Genomic DNA, 20,758 nt, shown 5'->3' with positions numbered 1-20,758 from the left:
GATATGCCAGATCGGTATTGTTTTTCGATCCTTACCTTATTAAGCTTATTAAGCGGTTTGGCCACGTTCGACTAATCCATATTAAATACGGTTTCTTTGTCAGTGTCATTCAACCAATCGGTTACATACATTATATGACAGTTTTTACAGTAACTTGACATAAAACGATTCCACTCAAGTTCCACTGAGTGCAGTAAACCGTTTTTGAATTTTGGAAAAAGCGAGCACTGGTATTGGATCGGGAATTGGTTTCGGCAAATACCCGACACTTCTGGTAACTGGTGAGAAATAAAGTAATCAATTATTCCCTCGATGATGATTACTTTCTGAGCGTTGCTCCTAATTGGTCATTACAGCGTCACAGTTATATATATAATACTATATATCACTATTAGTTTGTCTGTCATGCTAGTAATCTATTGATTAAAGCTTATTCAACAGTCGCACTCTACACAATGAGAGACGACGCCAATGCAGTGGGATTTCTTGTTGATATTTAATTGCAGTCATTAGACAGAATTCAGCAGCTTTTCTTTCCAAGCAACATTTTGCACATTCTGTTTTCTACCTGCTGTTCTCCCACACATCTGTCAGCACTCCGCAGCACAGAGAACTTATGGTTTGAAGCGTCAGATAAACAGCTCTTTTTATCCGGAGGTGTTATTTGGCATTTTGTTTGCGCGAACGCCCCTCACGTGTGAGTTGTTTCCATCCACTCGTACAGCGTACGATGCCACGAGGTATAGACTCGTTTAGATACGAATGTGAAGTCAGCTGCAATGACACATTATGACGCCGTTACAAATGGATGACCCCCCCCCCCCCCCCCCCCCCTCTGCGACGCTTTAGGGGTTGGATACAGATAATAATCTAAGGTAACCGTACACAGTATGTGTCAGAAGCAGTGCGAAAGGAAAATTATGAAATATGTTCAAAGGAAGCAGCTCAAGGCACAGTAATGGTCATCATCAGCATTGTCTTGACTCTTGACCTTTTAAAACCCAATATCCTTGAACTGAGATATTTCTAGTTTGAACAGGTCTTTAGAGATAGAGTGATGTCTTTCTATTGGTTCAGCTTTAACAATGTCTTGTGAGAGTCAATGCATTGTCCTGTGACAAGACAACACAAGGAGGAAATGGTTGTTGAATCCTGTTGCAAAAGGGTCCTCTGTGAATAGGAGAGAGAGAGAGAGAAAAAAGCGAGAAGCAATAGAAATCGATAGCACTTCAAAATGAGGAAGGTATGACAGAAGGCTCTAATCATAAAAGGGTGCAACGGAAGTCATTGTGTTTTCAAAGGCTCAAGGAGGAACAATTAAGGGTAGATAAGCTATTCTCTCTGCTATCATTTCCCGCCGCCATTTTCCATGACAGACTTTTCAATAATAGGGTTTCTCTGCATCACACTCCTATCTGTTTAATGGTCAGCCCTCATGAGAATTGCTCAGAGATATGTGATCGCTTTTGGAATGGAGTTGGCTGCACATATTTCCCTTTGGCCCATTTGTCTGCATCTCTCAAGCGTTTCACGACACAATCCCTCCCCCCCCATCCTAAGCTCCCTCTCACTATCTCTTCCCTTAATGGGAGTGTGCTGATGCGCTAATGAGCGAAGACAAAGCTAGCAGCATATGGTGATGATAATGAGATGAACAATGTTTGGGAAACAGGGCCATATATATAAAGCTTAGGATCTGACACATTGCTTTGGAGAAGACAGACCGTGTTGTGCACTGAATGCCGTTCAGCAGCCTTTAGGCTGCGCTACATGATATAATTTATGTTATTCATGGGTGTTAATGGTTGTGTGGACTGGATGTTATTTAACACTATGAACTATTTATAAGTGGATATTGATACAGTATTTCTTTCACATGGCTTAGACACATTTTAATTCATACTACTAGATGTTTAGCCTATATTCATAACGTTTAGTTCAGCATTTAACCAATTATCCATTACTTTTAGCTAACTATTTTAACCAATTATCCATTATTTCTAACGAACCATGTGTCAATTTTAGCTATTTAAACTCCTTATCCGTTATTAGCTAAGTAACTATTTACTTTCAGCTATTTCACCATTTATACAAAAGTCATCCTTTGCAGCTGTTTATTCATTACTTTTAGATTACTGTTTAGACTCACTCTGCTTGCTTGCTAACTTGGTTTGTGTAAATTATTTTGTGTTGCAACTTGTGGTGTTCAGGTGTAATATCTAAACTAATCTTTCCACCTACCCACTGGCAGCTGCAGAATTACCCCCTACAGTACAACTACTGTACTACCCACCATTGGGAATCCCTGCTCTAAAGTAAGCCACTCAGTGACTTTTGAAGCACCTCTAAAAGCTGCATGCAGTTCGGCTCTCCTAAAGTTGGCTTTCTTTCAGGCAGTGAGCATCGGTGTCAAATAGTTACTATCTGTGAGCTCTTTGGCTCTTTGCACTTCAAACTCGCCCCCCCCCCCCCCCCCCCCCCACTGTTGACAGCGCCGGCAGGTAACAAGACCCACAGAGCAACAGACATCTGTTCTGCTCTCACTGTCTGTCTCGCTCCCATCCTAGGAAACTTTCTTATCATGCATATAAATAAATAAAGGATTGGATGAATTTTCTCTGCCATGCCCCAACAATCATATAGGCATGACCTGCTCACCTCAGAGCCCAAGCTAGGTATCCATTGCTCAAGCCTCCGCATGAACTCCCTCACCTTAACGCCCCACCGTACAAAGAGGATTTTACACCCGAAAATTCCCGCGAGCTCAGCGGTCGCCCTCTGTGGTCCTCGCCGTCCTCTGTGCTGCAGGAGAGAGATATGGGCCCAAGGGATGAGGTCAAGACAGATGCCGTGCTTCTGATGTGCTGTAAACAGACAGGGGTGGGGTGGGAGGGGGGCTCTCACAGTCTCACACATAACCTGCTTACCATTTTCAGTGTGACTAAATATGCATATGCAGAGAAACAGAGAGGACCCCGCACACTCCCACTCATGGGATGTGTGCACGCTGTCACATAAGTGCGTGAGTGACTTGGACGAGTCAAGAGCTCTCAAAGCTACATCACGAACACAGAGAGCTTCACGCATTCGAGAATGCCTTGTTTGTGGTTCGCAGGATGCGTTTCTCGGGCAACAGCAGTGAAGTTCCACGAAACATTGCCGGCAGCAGACTTTGGACAACTTCACACGTCTCGTCTTTCATTTCGAGGCTGTATTTACACGGGTTTCCATCGTCGGCGCAGACTTTTGTGTCGACATCTCATGTCAAAATGCTGTGCTCGGTTTAACTAAAAGGATGACTCATAAAAATGCCTTTTTTTCTTTTTTACCAAACTAGAGCAAGTCTTTCAATAAAACATGCATGCTTTTTTGTGACAAATGCCTGATAAAAGCCGTCGTGGATGTGACCCAGAAGCAGGCAAGCAGACACGTGAAGAATAAGTGTAGGGAGATGAACAGGCAGACCGACGGAGCAGCAGGCGGCATAACATAGGTTGCATAACAATGACTTTCTCGGTACAGTACAGCCGGCCTGCCTGTTGATATGTGGGCGCGGGTGACTGCGGGACAATGCGTACTCGCCGTGTGCTGCGGAGCAAATACTACACGAGAGAATACTGTTGCCATGACAAGAGGGAGAGATGGAGAGGGTTGAGTAATGACAAGAGAGGCAGTTTTGCGGCTGAAGAAAAGAAGAGGGTTTATCCATACGCGAGAGCGAGGAGAAAGAGGGAATAATAGATGAGTCAGCATGCTTACAATTTTTACCGGCGAATCAAACAAGCAGGGAAATTACACTGTGCAGCCAGTAGCGATGGGAGTCAGGCCAAGCATGAGATAGAAGCACTCCTACATACATGTGCGCTGGCCTTCTTTTGATGGCCCTCTTGTGTTTTTCCCTCTTCGTTTTTTTTCTCTTTGCACACAACTACACAGCACACATCAAGGGACACAGATGAATGTGTTGTCGACCCTATTTCCACCCCTTCGGTGTGTGTGTGTGTGTAGCGGAACAGAATACATTCTTGTCTGGGACATGAGAAACGCATGAGATACCACATGTGCGCCTCGGGAGGATTGCCTCGCCGCTCCACGCCGGATGTCTGGCTTCCCACGAGGAAGACGGCGCGGCTTTGAAATCGCGTGTGACTCGCCCGCCGCAGTGGCCACGTGGCGCACACTCACGTCGTGCGTTGCCGACTGCAGCTGTCTGCTACCTGGCGGTCATAAGCTCATCATCCACACGCTGTCTCATCAGTGCGGTCACACTTACAGTAATCCTGACGTTTCCGCGCCTTCGCCCTGCAGGGCGAATTCATGCAAATGTCTCTTTCTTTAATGTGAAGAGAGGAAAAAAAAGAAAAAAAAGGTTCAAACGGTGGCACATATTTAAAACCGAACGCATGATTAAATCCACTGCTTTTACCCTCAATTCCCTGAGCGCTACCCTGCAACGACTTCATATAAATAAATTCCAGGTTTCCTCCCAGCAGTGATATAACGTAGCAATGATTCAGCCAATTTACAGCCGCTTTTACAATGTACTTTCACAAGTTGCCAGTGTTGTGAGCACGGCTTACCAAGACATGGACAAATGATAAATCTATAACACTGAGGCGTAATCTTGCAAAGCCAGACGTCCATCTTGTCAAGCTCACAGAGGTCTCAGGTAAATCCTAGGAACTGACCTTTGGAAGTCTTCTAGCAGCCATTCATGCAGCTGTGAGATGGAAAAACACCTCCCTATAGAAACCTGGTATCTGGAACAGATGGGATCAATTCTAAGGCAGCGGGTTTCCTACTTAGGAAGGTATGATAAAAACTGTTCTTTAAAGGGCGTTACTGCTTATTTTTCTCAAAACTGAAATGGCATTCATTGAAAGTGAAACCCCTCGGCTAGTGGCAAATATTGCTTTTTCAATTTTGTGCGATAACCTAAACCTTTCACAGCAGACACGCGAGTAAGGCATGAAACAGCCGTCGTTTGCAATGGAGAACTTGGCTACACGTGGCAATACAACTGGTATTGCTTCCCCAAAGTCTAAATTTAACTTAATATACAATGTTTACTTTACCTCATACATATTACACTACATGGTACCCGCTAAAATGTTCCACCAATGTATTTGTGCGTGCACGTTTTTGCGACAATACAGCCTCATTGAAATGAATGGGCACGTTTAATGTTAATTAAAAGGCACTGAGGGAGAGCAGTTTGTCCTAAATTTAATTAGGAATTTGAAAGGTCTTTTGAATCTTTCATTTGAAAAGCCTTTAAACAAATGGGACCAGTGAATGAAGAAATTCAATATTTCGGATCAGCCAGTTTGAACCTGTTGCACCTCCAGCAAGACCTGCAGGTTACGTGATCGTGACAGTCCGTCATGTGAAGTATGTTTATCTATTGATGGATTCATAACTGTTCTCTTCAGATTCCGCATTCTCAGATTTCTTTCTTTCTTGACTTAATACATTGGCTTTTTATACGAGTTCTCACTTGGGCATTTTGACTGCTACACATTTCCTGTTATTCTGCTGCCTGGCCATGTTTGGGGTGTGCCCGTTATACTTCAAGAGCTTTGTTAAAATGCTCAGAAAAAAACGTAGCAAGAGCCGGTATGTGAGGAAGGCATTCTGCGTGGCTGAACTGAGAAACGTTTGATTGGGGATCAAAGTTTTGTCTTAAGCTTCCATTTAGTTTGACCCAATACCTAAAAAAACACAATGGGCTTGTAATTGCCACTGCTTGTCAAAGTCATTCCCAAGTGTATCCAATTTACGTCCCTTTCTTTGTAGTTTGCTGCAGCCCTAATCTTGGGGAAATATTCCGGTGGCAGCGAATAAAGTCGGGCAGTCACTGGAGAGACCGCGCTGAGAATCAGTGTGTTTCGCTGCAGCTCAGTGACGCGCTGTGACCACACCAGCAGACTCCCACTGCTTCCCTTTCATCCTCCTGATGGGAGTCCTGGTGACAGCTGTCAGTCATCCTGCTGAATGGGTTTCGTGGTGCGATGTCATCACGGGTCCTGTGTTTGTTTTCGCTCTGTGTGTGTGTGTGTGTGTGTGTGTGTGTGTGTGTGTGTGATCCTTTTAACCAAGATCAAAACGCAGCGAGGAGAGGAAGACAGATCCTGGAAGAGAATTAGCAGAATAGTTTCTTTGTTTGTTTATCTCTCAAGATTGCCCGAGAGCGAGGTCGGCAATTATACGTATTTTGGCTCAAATTTGCATCATCTTTGTCAGCCTTGTCATCTTTAAAGCGAACACGGTGTTTCTATTAACCTGAAATAATTATAGCACTCTGTGAGCAAAGAGAACTGGAGGGGATAAGGTTGTGGATTGTTTGTCACTCTGGAGCGGAGGTGTTTTAGAGTAAATAGCGGAGAAAAGTGTGGGACGAGTGATTCAATAGAGCAATAGAGATACATGGGTTGAAAAGACTTCTTTGGAAAAGATTTGCAGCGACTTTTATAGACTGCATAGCTCAAAATATTGTGGTATAATGCGATAGACATGCGGGAAATATGTCCAATAAATCTTTTGTCTATTTACCCTAACAGCACTTCATGTTGCAATTTCCTGTATGAAGGTGTTGAACTGCTTATGAACTTGGTTCTTTCAAACTTGGTTTACTATTCAAAAATGGATTACGCAACCGCAGCTTTTTTACAGGTGCTGGATAAAGGAATGGAACGCTTGTTTTATGCTAATTCAATCATTTAAATGATTTGTTATTTCAATACTTCACCCCATCATGGAGACGTTGGAGCAGAAGATGATTAAAAATGATCACGGGAGCAGAATTAAGAGTGGAAATCTTCCGCTTTTGTCTTTGAATGCGGTTTACGTTGCTACAGTTCCTGCTTGCATTTAAAGTAGTATAGTTAAATATTTTGGGAGATGTGTTTTGTTTTGTTTAATTTTGGGAGAGAAAGACAAAGACTGGAAAGGCTAGTTGTATCCCCTTGTTTCCAGTCTTTGCGCTAAGCTAAGCTAACCTGTGTCTGGCTCCACCGACATACTTGCAAGTGGTTTCAATCAGGGTTCCCCGTCTTCAACGATGAATCGACTAATTTGTCCTTTTGGTCTGTCAAATATTTATTTAGTCGAGTCATTTTTTTATGTTGAGTGACTTATTTCCATGAACCTTATGAACATCTCTGGTAAACACCAGATTTAAAGCGGTGCTTTCGCATGATTCGCACTTTTACTGATCTTTTGGTCAAATAAATAGATTTTTGGACAGTATTGTATGGCTGTTAGTTGACTAAGAATTTTGTTAGTCAAGGACAGCCCAAGTATTAATCCTAAATCCCAATATAATATTATTATTCTACTACAGAATTCTACTTACTATCAACATATTTGCATACAATTTAGTAAACAGTGTAAGTGTAATGAAGTCTCTTTTGCCATTTCCATGACTGTTCATGTATTCACTGCGAGCCAGTTCATGGCTTTCATTATCTGATACAAAGCTACATTTTCCGTCTTTTCCATTTGTTTAAAGCACGCCAGGATACTGCTCGCACATCGCGGGCTTCATCTATTCGCCGGAAATCCTGAATTAAATGCTGTTCATTCTGTACACGTGACATCTATTGCACTTCTGTCCATCCTGGGAGAGGGATCCCTCCTCTGTTGCTCTCCCACAGGTCTCTCCCTCTTTTCTCCCCATTAAAAGGTTTTTTTGGGGGAGTTTTTCCTGTTCCAATGTGAGGGTTCCGGGACAAGAGGATGTTGCATGTGCACAGATTGTAAAGCCCTCTGAGGCTAATTTGTAATTTGTGATTTTGGGCTATACAAAAGTTGAATATATTATATAACATATTCAACCATCTTCGTTTGCTAACATTTTAAGCTAAAGTCGTTTTTTATTGATCTGCGATGGATTTAGTGAGGTCTTCCTCGCTGTTAAATCCACACACGACCTCCCTCCTGTTGCATTTTGGGCTTTGGGAAGGTAGAAAATATATCTCCTCTTAACTTTGAGGATATCTGCTGCTGGATCCATACAAACCGCTGAAAGCTCGACAGGCCTGCTGGGCCTATAGTTACAGTTGCTAATTGGAGGATTGGACAGTGGCCGTGCTGGAGAGGGTCAATTGCAGCTCGGCAAAATCCATAAGGAAAGGGAGAAAAATGGTGACATCGTTCCATGCCAGAGGGCTTTCAGCGCGCCTGGAGTGACTGTTGTTTTGTTTTTGAGAGATTCTATTAGATGCATGAAAGAGAAGGGCTTCAGCATCATCGTAAATCAATGCCTTCAGCTGCTTCCATTTACTTACATTCACAAAGCCTTCCGAAAGCCAAATGAAATCACGTCACCCGTGTCCTTTTCTTTTCACCAAGCACCATGGGACGTTTCATCACACTGGGGAATCTTGTCTCTTATTCTTTCTTCTACACGACCTCACGCTGTCTCGCACTCTGATGCTCTTCTTAATTGTCTCTCTCTCTCTCTCTCTCTCTCTCTCTCTAACCCGTCACTCAGCATACGTGTGTGTATGTGTGGTTTGAGTCAGTGCCAGGGCTAAGTGATTAATTAGGAACAACACAACTTGCTTGGCCTGACAGTTGGACTGTGCAGGTTTAAGGCCTTTGAGCGCACCTCGCTCACCGCTGACGGAGAGAAAATGGAGGGAAATCAATATTTTTAGCCACATGACTTCCCCTTTTTCTGTTTGCTGTGGAGCAACAAAAGGCCATCTGTATGAGCAGCTATAAGAGGGCTGAGAGGGAGAATTTCTACTTAAAGGACTGTGTGTTGAGATTGTCCATCTCATTCTTGTGCTTTCTGCCTGAATGATTTTGTCCGGCTCCCTCTGAGCTACACACACCGCCTTTGTCTCTCTGACAGACATTTGAACGTTTTTCTCCCCCCCCCCCCCCCCTCCCTTAATTCTTTATGCATCCTCATCCCTCTCTCCCCTTTCCTCCTATTTCACCTTTCTCCCTCTCGCTCCTTCCTCCCGCTCTCCGTCTCCTTAACTTGTTCTCACTTCTCAAATTATCAAGTGGCGGTATTCGGGGCTTTTAACAGAATGTATTCACTTAGCAAACGGGTACCTCCGTCTTCAGGAACAGGAATTTGCAATTATCCGTCAGACTCGGCGCGGCGAGAGAACAATGCCGGAGAGTGTCCTCTGAATACCCACAGATATTTTAACATCCGGCTGTGCTTTAAAGTCGGGCACGTGCAGCTCTGCTACACCTCCCCACCGCTCTCGTGCAACTCTGTCGAACTGCCGCCGCCGCCGCCCTTCATCACCATATGTAGCCTACATACCATGCCGTCTGATTTCTGAGTCTCCCAGAGGAGGTGCAGCTTTGGGTTCACGTTCAGTTCTTGAGGATGGCCGATCCATTCGCGAATCAAATACGGCCACGGCTGAGAGGGCTACTTTTAAAATGTCCTGGGGCATGGAGGACTGATTGCCTGCTAATCACAATCATTTCATCCCCATGACCAGCAGCAGGGCCGAATGCAGAGCATTTATTAACATGTGGAACAGTGAGCGCAGAAGATCTCCCAAACGGTGCAACCTAGTCCAAGAACAATGATCCTGTTGAAACGGCTGCGTGTGACAGATTTGTTCAGCCCTCTGCAGCAGAATGACCCAAAGGCCAGCGCTATAAATATGGTCCGACATGTGCTGAAAAAACAATCAAATGATTCCGTCATTTTGAGAATTGTCTACTCTACTAAAAAAATGTTTTCCAAATGTTCCAAATGGGAAAAAATCGAATCACAAAATGACTATAATATTGATGTGGTTCTGTTTTAAAAGTCAAACTTCCTTTGTGGTGAGAAACGCTGGGCATACTGACACCAGGATTTAGGGATTTAGGATGTGTCTATGAAGCACTTTATATAAAGAGAACTAAAGCTCTTTGCTGAAGTCCAACTTCCATATCGAGGCTCATGTCAAATGTACATAAAGAAATAACGGCTCAGCAATACACTTGAATCTGTATTCTGATACATGAGTATTCCAGCTAAGATACGAGCATTGGCACGCATGGTCAAAGTACCAACGTCATGTGATAGGCCGCAGCTGAAGGATGATGGCAAGAGTCCATCACCGGCATGAATGGATGTCAAGCATGGACATCATTTCTAAAGAAGCACATCATACAGCATACAACAAAAGAGGGGTGCTTTGTGAGGGGATGCTTTAAACTGTCAACTCTCCCACACACACCCGGTCTGAACTAGATACTAACCTTGTCCCCGTCTTGTGACCTTGCCCAACAGAGGGTGGCCAGATCAACAACAACCTGGGACCGGGCGCCAACATGGGCCAGCAGCACCCTTACCCTGCCTTCGGCCAGCTGGCTCACGTCTACGAACAGCAGCAGCAGCAACAGCAACAACAACAGCACCACCAGCAGCAGCAGCAGCATCAGCAGCAGCAGCAGCAGCAGCTGCAGCAAAACAAGGATATCAACAAGTACGCCTCCCTGAAGGCTGTGGGTGAGTGTCTGTCAAGTTCTCTTATTATTACTTTCAATTTTAAGACGAACCGAGGAACGGTTGCCGTCTAAAATGGGCAGCGTACTTGATGTCGCGCTATTGGTTTAAAAAAAACAAAAACAAACGGGCTGGTTTTATCAGTCGTTGCAGCTGGCTCCGGCTACAGCAGGGTTTGGAGAGGGTGCATCGTCGTCGCAGTGAATCTCGGGGCTTCCCTCATTCTTGTCACCATCTGATGCATCTTGAGTTGGCAGCGAATCTCAAGGCTTTTATTAATTGCTTGTTTTGTTTTTTTTTATGAACGTTTTGTGATCCCAACACAAAGTGTGATATGTTCCAGAGGTCTCTGAACGCTAGCAGTGCCGTGGGCCGATCCAGCAGGTGTTATTCATTGCACGACCAAACCGGACACGCTGTAAAAAAACAGAAACAGGGCGCTCATCAAGCTGTTTGACAGCCTAAAGCATGCCAGTGCAGCTGATTCAAATTTGCCTCACCATGCCCGTATGCTATCGGCAGTGGCATCACTATTTAATAACCCAAATTCATTTAAAATTGACTCGTGAATATTTCAGTGTGTGTCCGTCATCTTATTTTGTGCGAGACAGGTTCCCCCCCCCGGCCCTCTCTCCAAATCAGCCCACTCGGGCCAGATGTCCTCCACAAACACATCTCGATGTGCGTACAAACAGCTGCAATGTGCTATTTGTTCTGCAGTTATTAGAAAGCAACCGGCTCGTCTTGGAGAAGCCTTTATCTGCACGCCTAGCAGCAGACAGTAAAATATGTGATTCAGATGACAAATGTAGGTGTGAACTTTCTCTGTGTTGTAAATCCAAATGATATTCCCTACGCCACACCGCACGCAGAGGGCCGTGACTCATCCCGCCAGACATGTTACATTAATAGATCATCCTGATTGTTTATGGTCTGCTTTGTGCCCTGGAAGCGAGACGTTGTTGTGGATAGAAGCAGTTTACGGGGCCTTGTTAAAGAAGCCACATAATTAGTTCAATAAAGTCCAGCTGCGTGCAATCTAAGTGTCACCTGGTCTGACGGAGCACCATTAAATCCATGAATTTATGTCAAGTATATGGCACCACAACAAACCAAAAGAGGACCAGGCAAGGAGGACATCAATCAGAGAGGCAACAAAGAGACCACAGCCGAGATCGGGACATCTGTCCATAGGAGAGGTGGGCTTTATGGGAGAGTGGCCACAAAAAAAAGCCATTGCTTGAAGAAAACAAATTATTCCAACACGATTGGAGTCTTCCATATGGCTTTTTGCTAACTCCAAACGTGTTTTCTTGTTTTCAGGTTTCTTGTGGTGCCGTATTATTTCCATTTGGTAATAATGGATTTGAATGATGCTGCGTTAGATCATGTGATAGATTGCACACCAGTGGACTTTAATTATATAATTATGAGTCTTCTAAAGATAATTTATTCTTTTTTTAAACAGGTTTTTATTTTTTTATTTCGTAAAATCCAAATAAAAATCCATTTTAACTCCAGACTGTAATGTAAAAAGAAAAAAGGAAAAAACCAAGGCGGGTGAATACCTTTGCAAGGCACTATGAATAGCTGCCAGCATGACTGAAAACAGAGGAACAGACAAACAGTAAGTGATAAGTGGACAACTTCATGTTTGAGCTAAAAGGAAAGCCACTCTGCACGAACATCAATGAAAAATGCTGATTAACACTGTCACCCTCAGTCTTTGGCCCTGGCATCTTGTTGTCATATTGTTTGTTGGTGTATTTCTGTTCATTGCCAGATAACAGGCCAAATATAGACATGACACAATAGATATTTTCAGCTACAGCTGTGTTTGATTGCAGAAAATTGTTCATTTATCTGAAATGCCAACAGAAGGTGTCTTGGTGTCGGTCCCCAAGGATCACAGAACAAAGGGATTCTTTCTCAACTCAATATTCTTGCACCAATATTCAACCAGGAGAGAATGAATCCATCATAGGAGAGATGCCAATTTACCCAGTGACAGGAGCTTCAATAGACCAGAACACAGTGCAGCCACAATTTGAGGAAGGGACGCAACCCTGCTGTTTCCCAACCGGAAAAACCTTCCTCTCTGATGTTTGGCTACAGCTTTCCTTTCATGTCAACCACACATAAAAGCAACAGATGCATGCAGCACACGCTTTGGGGATTGAGGATGGCATTTTGGGAAATCTCTAAATGTAGGGGGGCATAGATGAGCCATGGCGGATGGAAAAGAAGGTAAAAGGCCAATTCCAGCAAAAAATACTGGAATCGGTTAAACATTACAAATTGAGAATGTACTCGATACAGTAACAGTATTCAAAGCATCAGTTTCACTATATTTTGTTGCTCAAAGGTCTTTTGAAACATATAGTTTCTGGGAATCAAACCTGAAGAGACAAACGTTAAACAAACGGGCCAGTTATGTAAAGTCCAATTTTAGTTTCTGTTTCATTCTTTCATGCATTTCAAGCCATATATACTTGTATATATATAAAAAAAACAACTAAATGACCCGGTTAGAAACATTGTATCTACTACTTCTCCCTTATTCCAAAATCCAGAATGTATGAATATGTAAATATACAAAAAGTTTAACCTAATGGACACCCAAAATGCCATCCGCAGTGCATATTTGCTGGAGGCTTCAAGTTTCCACATCACACTAATGTAAGTTACACGATTGGCTGCAGGCCACGCCCACGTCTTCAACTCAGATTTAAGCTGAGCACAGAGAAGATGAACGTGAACTCTGGAACATACTGTACAGCATTATGCACAGTAGAGGTTTACCTTCCAGCTGATGTCCGCTTCTTATATGCGGTCTGTGATTTGGGTCCATTTAGTAAAGCTTAGTAATTAGCTTTGCAAGATAAAGGTGTAAAGTATTTTGTGAATATTTCAGCCATAGATTAACGTTAGAACAAGTCGTCCCACAGTCCGTTTCTTTGTAAAGACTCACTGTTTTCCTTCACTTCTTTACTCCAGAACACATAAACCAACGTCTCTTTTACAAAGAGAAATTTAGCTATAAGCGACATTTTCATACAGGCAGAGGACGGTGACATTCTTCCAAATGAATGCCGTAAGCCTCGTCAAATAATGAAGCTGCGTACTCCCGCACACTTTACTCTGCTTCTGCCTGTCTGGCAGTGACCTTCGTCAAGACCATTTAACTTAAGTTAACTGCCAGCTATTTCTCATGCGAATGGTTTGGCACACAGTGTTCTGAGGGGAGAGCCTGGACCTAGTACCCCTCGTTTCTATTTCTTCTGGGAAAATTAAGAATCCGCTTTGAATCAAGAACTGATTCAGAATCAAATCGTGAACTTTATTCCAAATATTACCACCGTCAGTGACAATTCTTTACTTGGGGGGGGGACTTTTTATGACAGCTGTTCAAAACATCAAACACAAGTGTTTAATTGTTCAACATGAACACAGAAACAATTACTCTTTGACGAGACTGAACGTTCACTGTGATTGATTACTACTCTGAGATTTTTTAGGTTTTTTTAGGTAGGTTCTGAAAAGGGTTGGAAGTCCTATAAGGTGTACAGTATTACAAGGTAATGGGATACAATGTGCAAATGTGTCCATGTGGGATTACACAAGGCCCACCAGTGTAGAAATTATAGTCCCATCTTTCACTGCGTCTGACAATTCTCTTCCCGTCCTCCTCTGCGACTCCTTTTCCGACCCACTTCTTCTTCTCTCTCTGCTTTTTTATTTCTAAAATGGCCCTCATCTTCCCGTCACCGCTTCTCCTGGACCATTTTCCTCCCGCTTGCTCTTCTAACCTTTAATGTCTTGGCTTGTTTTTCTCTCTCTCCCTCATCTTCCATCTCCACCACTCTCCCTCCTTGTCCCCTTCATTTCCTGTCTCCTATTTTTTTTCTGCTCCCTCCCTCCCTCCCTCCCACCTCTCTCCATTTCCCATCTTCTCTTCTTCCTTCTTTCAAAGCGGCACCTGTATCATCCGCCTCCCGCCCTCTACTCTGCATTTTCCCTCACCTTTTTAGTTTTTTTGCTTCTTTTGTCTCCCCCTTTCCCACACAGAATCTATTCTCCCCCCTCCCCCCTCCCCCCTCTCAATCCATAGGTCTCCATATCGCTCCTTAAAGAATCACTGGGGTGCTTATAGCAGCTCATATCTGATTCCATTTCTGTAATTGAGGGGAGGCATCCCTCCCCACTTCGGGCTCAGACTTGACTGACAGTTTTCCATTCCACAAGTGGTATTCAAAAACGCTTCTGTGAAATGATTGGAAACCTGTCCAGAGATATGCAGCAAAGGAGCCTGGGATTCCACGAGGCATGCTGCCAGTCAGAGAGAGAGAGAGAGAGAGCGAGAGAGAGCGAGAGAGAGAGAGAGAGAGAGGGAGAGAGAGAGCGAGAGAGAGAGAGAGAGAGAGGGAGAGAGAGAGAGAGAGAGAGAGAGAGAGAGAGAGAGAGAGAGAGGGAGAGACTAAACGACAGCAAACAAAACCAAAATGCCAGCGCTGGCTCTTTCAGAAGTCACCTTTGTGTGAGCGCCGCTAATCTTGAGCAACATAAATGGACTTTGCTTTGCTTTTCTTCTCCTTCGCCTCACAGTCTGTTGCTCTCGCCGCCTGTTTGACCCAATGTGAAATGGAACCAAGTCTAAATCTAACATCAACACCATTCCCCAACCTCCCTCCAACCACTTTTTTTTTCTCTTTCTCCCCACTTTTCTTTAATTGCCTCTGCCACTTTCCCAATGGTCCACCGTCCAGCAGATAAGCTACACTTCTGTCAATCAATAGCCATCTCCACTGTCCCCCAGTGCATCTATATAAGGTCACTTTATCGAACTGCAGCCGAGGCAAAAAGCAACTAATAAGGGTCCCTGGATGCAGAGCATGTAACTCAGCCCAGAGGAGGACGCAGTCATTTAAAAGTACAAACCACCAATGACGGCCCACGTCTAATGCACAGGCTAAGTCTACCCAGTACAGCCAGTCCACCGCTGGCTGCTGGGTAAATGTTTAAGCACTGAAGAGAATGAAACTATCACACAACGAGCAGCAAGCGTTCTTTTATGGACTTAACCCCACCTGCCACTGTAGTATTTATTGCACTGTTTTATATGCAAGTCTCAAACAGAAAAAGATGTAAATTATCAAGACATGTCATCACATCTCAGCTATCATTTCATCTCCTTTAATCTCTTTACATGCAAATGAGTTTCAGAAATGAAACACGGTGGGAGAAAGTTTCTGCCTTTTTTGATTTGGTGCAACAAGGAGAAGGGATAGCATAGCAACAGCGCTTTGAGCTTAGTTAACGCTCATGCCAGCATGGCAACAGGCTCACAATGACAGCATGCTGATGGTTGGCAGGTCTAATATTTTTCATGTTCACCATCTTAGCTTGGTATGTTTCATGCGTTGCAAGGACTTTTGCTAATTGCCACTAAACACGCATTAAATACAGCTCAGGCTAATACAACAAAGTCAAATGATGGCAAACTGGTGACTAGGAAAAAAGAAAGAGGATCAATCCGTTGGGCAACATTAATGTCTGTTCAAAATTCCATGGCAAACCATCCAATGATTGATGAGATATTTCAGGTAACACCATGACAGACTGATCAGAGACAGAGACACTGTCATTGTTGGAGCCTCGTCGCCAGTGGCTAAAATGGTAATGACCGTAAGATGTCACATTCTCCTGAATTGTATAACAAAGCACAGGCAGTTTGCACCCGTGTCTATAACAGCCCCAATTTAATGTGCTCCAGTTGCCCACAGCTCACCTACTTGGCTTGACATTTCTATATTTCCACAGCGGGGATGATAGCAGCTCATCTCCCGTTCAGATTACATCTCACATCCTGTGACAACATTGACTATCTTTATATAAGACTATTTTCCTGCCAAAGACAGTACAGAAAGCATTTACTTCATCATAAGACATCAAAGTCCCAGACTAATGTTTTTGGTAGGGTGACAGCACGACGACAGGGAGATCCACTCATTTACACTAAATACTAAAACATCCCACAAATGCATATAAATAATCTATATATAACCTTTATTTAGTTATAAGTTATAAGACACTCCATCTCCTCGGCAGTAGACAATCCAATTGGCAGATAATAAAAAGCAGATTGACACACTGGTCTAACACTAATAAGGTCCTTATGTTATTGGCACTTAGGGACTTCAGAGGATCCGTGCTTGATTTTCCGATGCACGATGCCTGTTGGTCTTGGCGGGATGCTGGCCTTTCCCATGCAGAGGCATGCGGAGCCCACGCTGCGTAACAGCTGTGTTTTCCATTTCCACTCACGTACGCCGCTGGATGTGTGCATCCGTCGAGCAGACTGCCGCCGGATTGATCCACCTGTCGCCTGAGCAGGTTTGATCCCCAGGGGCGGTCTAGCGGCAAACCTCGGCGGGTGAGACGCCGCTCTCCCCAACTCCACAAACACCTCTGCTATCCCCCCACTCGTTTCTCTCCCCCCTGTTCGCAGAGCGATAAAGTAGATTTATAGTTACAGCGGCAAAGCAAACTCGCTGAGCGTGTTAACTTTATCTTCAAGGACGTGGAGGCAACATGGGCTAAAGAGTAATGACTCGACTGTGAACGTGTATTCGACGGTGGGGGAAGAAAGTCACATTTCGCAGTGATAAGAGAGACTGTAGCTCGGTGACAGTGACTGACAGAGGGAAGAATAAATGTGAGGCATTAAACCTGACTGCTCCAAGGCTAAAGAGACATGAGCAAACACACACACACACACATACACACACACACACACACAAACACACACACACACACACACACACACACACACACAGAAGAGCAGAGAGGCTTGGTAGATAGATACACATAAATGTCTGTTGGTTCAGACTTAGTATGAGCATGCATGTGTGTTTATCCTGTATATATATTTGTATTTCCTCGTAATCTTTACCCCTCAATTTAATAATTTGTCACAATAGCTGGCTTTTTTGTAGGAGAGAATGACCACTGTAGTCTGTTGGCGAATTCATTTCTAAATAGGGGGAACGGTTCGTTTTTTACCAGCAATTAGCGAACCGCCGACCCACTCAACAACAAGTCCGTCTGCTACTTCAGCACCATGGACAGCGCCCTGGATTCATGGATACACAGCACAGTTAGGCTGCTGATATTTTAGAGCCACGGTCGGGCCATAGATTCTAACCTCTGTTATTGCTGTTATCTATTTCCCTTTTGTGGCAAGGAAGACGTCATTCTGAAAAATAACTGAGCTGTTTTAAAGTTAACTTAGCGTGTCGTTACGTTGTCTTTCAATGAGCACAAGTTCAATTACGCAAATGTATGAAACAACCGTTAATATAGCCTTGCCTTTTTTCACAGTTAAAAGACTCCTTTTCGAACTCAACGAGAGGAATGGATCAATAAGATATGTACATAGACCAACTAAAATATTTGGTTCGAGGAAACATAAATTAACGATAAATGTGATTAGAAACATAAGCAGTAGACTTTAGTCTACATTAATGGCCTCCCAAGTATATATGGCGACCCATTTGAGCATTTCTTATCATATTTATCCGTCCAAGAGTACAACGCCCTCCACTATCGATTAACGAGTGGACTAGTGGCGACAGAACCGGCTGCCTCAGCTGTCCGGGCTCGATCCACGACAGGACTACGGTGGGTTGCGAAGGGCCGGTGTGCCGCTGCTCTCTCTCTGCTACTAGGGGATGGCATCCCCCCTCAAATCACCAACTGACTATAGTACAAGTTTTGTCTGTAACTAGTCCGTCAGCAGTAAAATATGTCAAATGTTGCGTTAACAACAACGGATCAATAACTTTCTTTCAGAAAGCATTCCGGCTCCGGGATTGCACTGCCTGTCATTTCCTCCCCAGAAAGGGCAGTCTACATGGTCTTCTTGAGATCTTTTCTAGTTATTATAGGCTGTGTCAAAAGGGGGGAAAAACATTCACCATGCTCTTTTTTTTATCATAGTGAACACCTTCCCACCACACAGAAATGAGATGTTTTCTTGGCTTAATAAGGAGGAAGAGGCAGAGGAGGAAGGTGGTGGAGACATTCTGGGCTTTCCTTTTGATTTCACTCCCCCGGTGGCACGACGGGCCTCTTTATGCAGGCGTTTACAGTAGCCCTGACACTCTGCTTGGCCAGTTGCAGTAGATGAGGGTAGGCTGACTAACAAAGGTAAAGTAGATAGGGTTTGTTATACGACCTTTTCAGATTGTGGGAGTAAAAAGGGATGGGATGTTTTCTATCCAAACCTCTGCCTTTGTGTATGTGCTCACTTCTGCATGTCTTAGTATGCAGCTGAAAACTGCTGAAAGTCTTACTTTATGAGTCACTTTATACAACAGTTTTATTTTCTTTCTGTTCCACAGGAGCAAAACAGACAACCTGGGATTTAGTTTTTTCACAAATGACAGTCAAGCAAATTAAAAGGAAGCAAATTTACTTAGACTTCCGATAGCCGACGATTTCAGTTGCTCTTTTATGTCCAGTTAACATTTTCATTAGCCCTCTGTTTCTCTGTTTCTCTCTCTCTCTCTTCTGTCAGCTGCCAAGTACAACGGTGAAGTCTACAACAAGCGTCGGCTGATGGTGGAGCTGCCAACGAAGGGCGGGCTTCCTCTCCAGCCGATGGGCAACTCCAGACCCTCCATGGGCAACATGTCATCAATGACTCCCCCGATGACTACCAACCCCATGGCGTCCAACCACATGGCCTCCAACCACATGGCCTCCAACCCCATGGCGTCCAACCACATGGCCTCCAACCCCATGGCGTCCAACCACATGGCCTCCAACCACATGGCCTCCAACCACATGGCCTCCAACCCCATGGCGTCCAACCACATGGCCTCCAACCACATGGCCTCCAACCACATGAACCCCACCATCACCCAGATGACCTCCATGACCCAGATGACTTCCATGACCCCTATGACCTCCATGATGCCCATGACCTCTATGACACCCATGACTTCCCTCGCCCAGATGACCTCCATGACCCCTATGACCTCCATGACCCCTATGACCTCCATTACCCCCATGACCTCCCTGGGTCCACTGACTCCAGAGCCAGTGGCCACCTACGTCACCGAGATGCCCAGCATCTCTTCCGTCTCAACCCTCCCGACAGAACGGCACATGGCCGGTGTCGTCGGAGGAGGGGGGGGGGGGACTCAAGCTGAATGGCCAGAAACTCAAAAGCAGCCATGGTCATGTGGGCCACAGCTCTCACAGCTCTCACAGCTCTCACACTCACAGTCATGGTCACAGCCACAGTAGCAAGCCGCCAGGACTCGGGGCTACCTCCCTGGCACACATGGCAGGGACCATGCCAGGTGGCACGTCCCTGGGTATCTCCAGAGCCGCAGAGACAGCCATTGGCTCCAGCTCAGCTACAATGGGCCGCCCAATGGCGTACAGTTCCAACACAATCGCGGCTGGGCATTCGATGGGGCTCGGGCTGAAGGGCTGGGACGGGACTGAGACGGTGGGCCGGAGGAAGACCTACGGGCACAGGAGGCCTCAGTGTACCGTGCTTGAGCCCAACCAGCTTCACAGCACCAGAGGCCAGAGCCACAGCCAGCACTTCCTCCCCACACAGCCCTACTTTGTGACCAACAGCAAGACAGAGGTGACTGTGTGAGAGAGGGAAAACAGGGAGAAAGAGAGGGGGAAAGGATGCATGCGGAGTGACAGCACAAGTAATCTCTGAGTGGAGACACCAACCCCCACGTTGGTCAACAGTGCAGATCTATGTGTGTTTGTGTGGCTCGTTGGTATACTGGTGAATGTGGTGGGACAGCGTTTCAGAGTGGTCCTCGTTTCACGAATGGAGTTCACCAATCAAATCACTAAACGGACGTTTGTTGCCAAAAGGAATGGCATCTGTAACCATAACTTCAAAGAGCCTACAGAGCAGGGCCGTGTGTACACTTGTGGTGATATTAGACTGTTGTCTCACAGCTAATATCTACTTCGTAATGATAACAACAACAATCAAGAGAATTACAGTACAACACACAGATGATTAAGTGAGAAACTGCAAAAAAAAACAGGATTGGCTTTACGAACCAAAGCTGAGAAGCAATATAAGGGATTAAAGCACCGAAGTTGGAAGGAAAAACACAGCAAGTTTACCCACAAACCTTGCAACAACAAAGCGGCATCTGCCCAACAAAGCGTTGAATGGCTTGGAAGAAATAACATTCCCTTATGATTCAACCCCCCCCCCCCCCCCCCCACCCCCTTCCC

At 44.7% G+C, this 20,758-nt stretch overlaps 1 protein-coding gene across 1 annotated transcript in view; it reads left to right on the top strand.

Annotated features, from left to right (window-relative positions):
• shisa9a (shisa family member 9a) overlaps positions 1 to 20,150 on the top strand; it is a gene marked incomplete at both ends in the record, with an annotated part of 41,712 nt that extends 21,562 nt beyond the window's left edge. The window contains 4 exon segments of the mRNA XM_079183130.1: positions 10,259 to 10,477; positions 19,053 to 19,264; positions 19,493 to 19,651; positions 19,653 to 20,150. Coding sequence (XP_079039256.1) covers positions 10,259 to 10,477; positions 19,053 to 19,264; positions 19,493 to 19,651; positions 19,653 to 20,150 — 1,088 coding nt within the window.
• Positions 20,151 to 20,758: the final 608 nt, after the last annotated feature.

Source organism: Pholis gunnellus (assembly GCF_910591455.1).
Source record: "Pholis gunnellus genome assembly, chromosome: 21".
Classification (NCBI taxonomy): Eukaryota; Metazoa; Chordata; class Actinopteri; order Perciformes; family Pholidae; genus Pholis; species Pholis gunnellus.
This window is presented reverse-complemented; position numbering and strand designations above follow the sequence as displayed.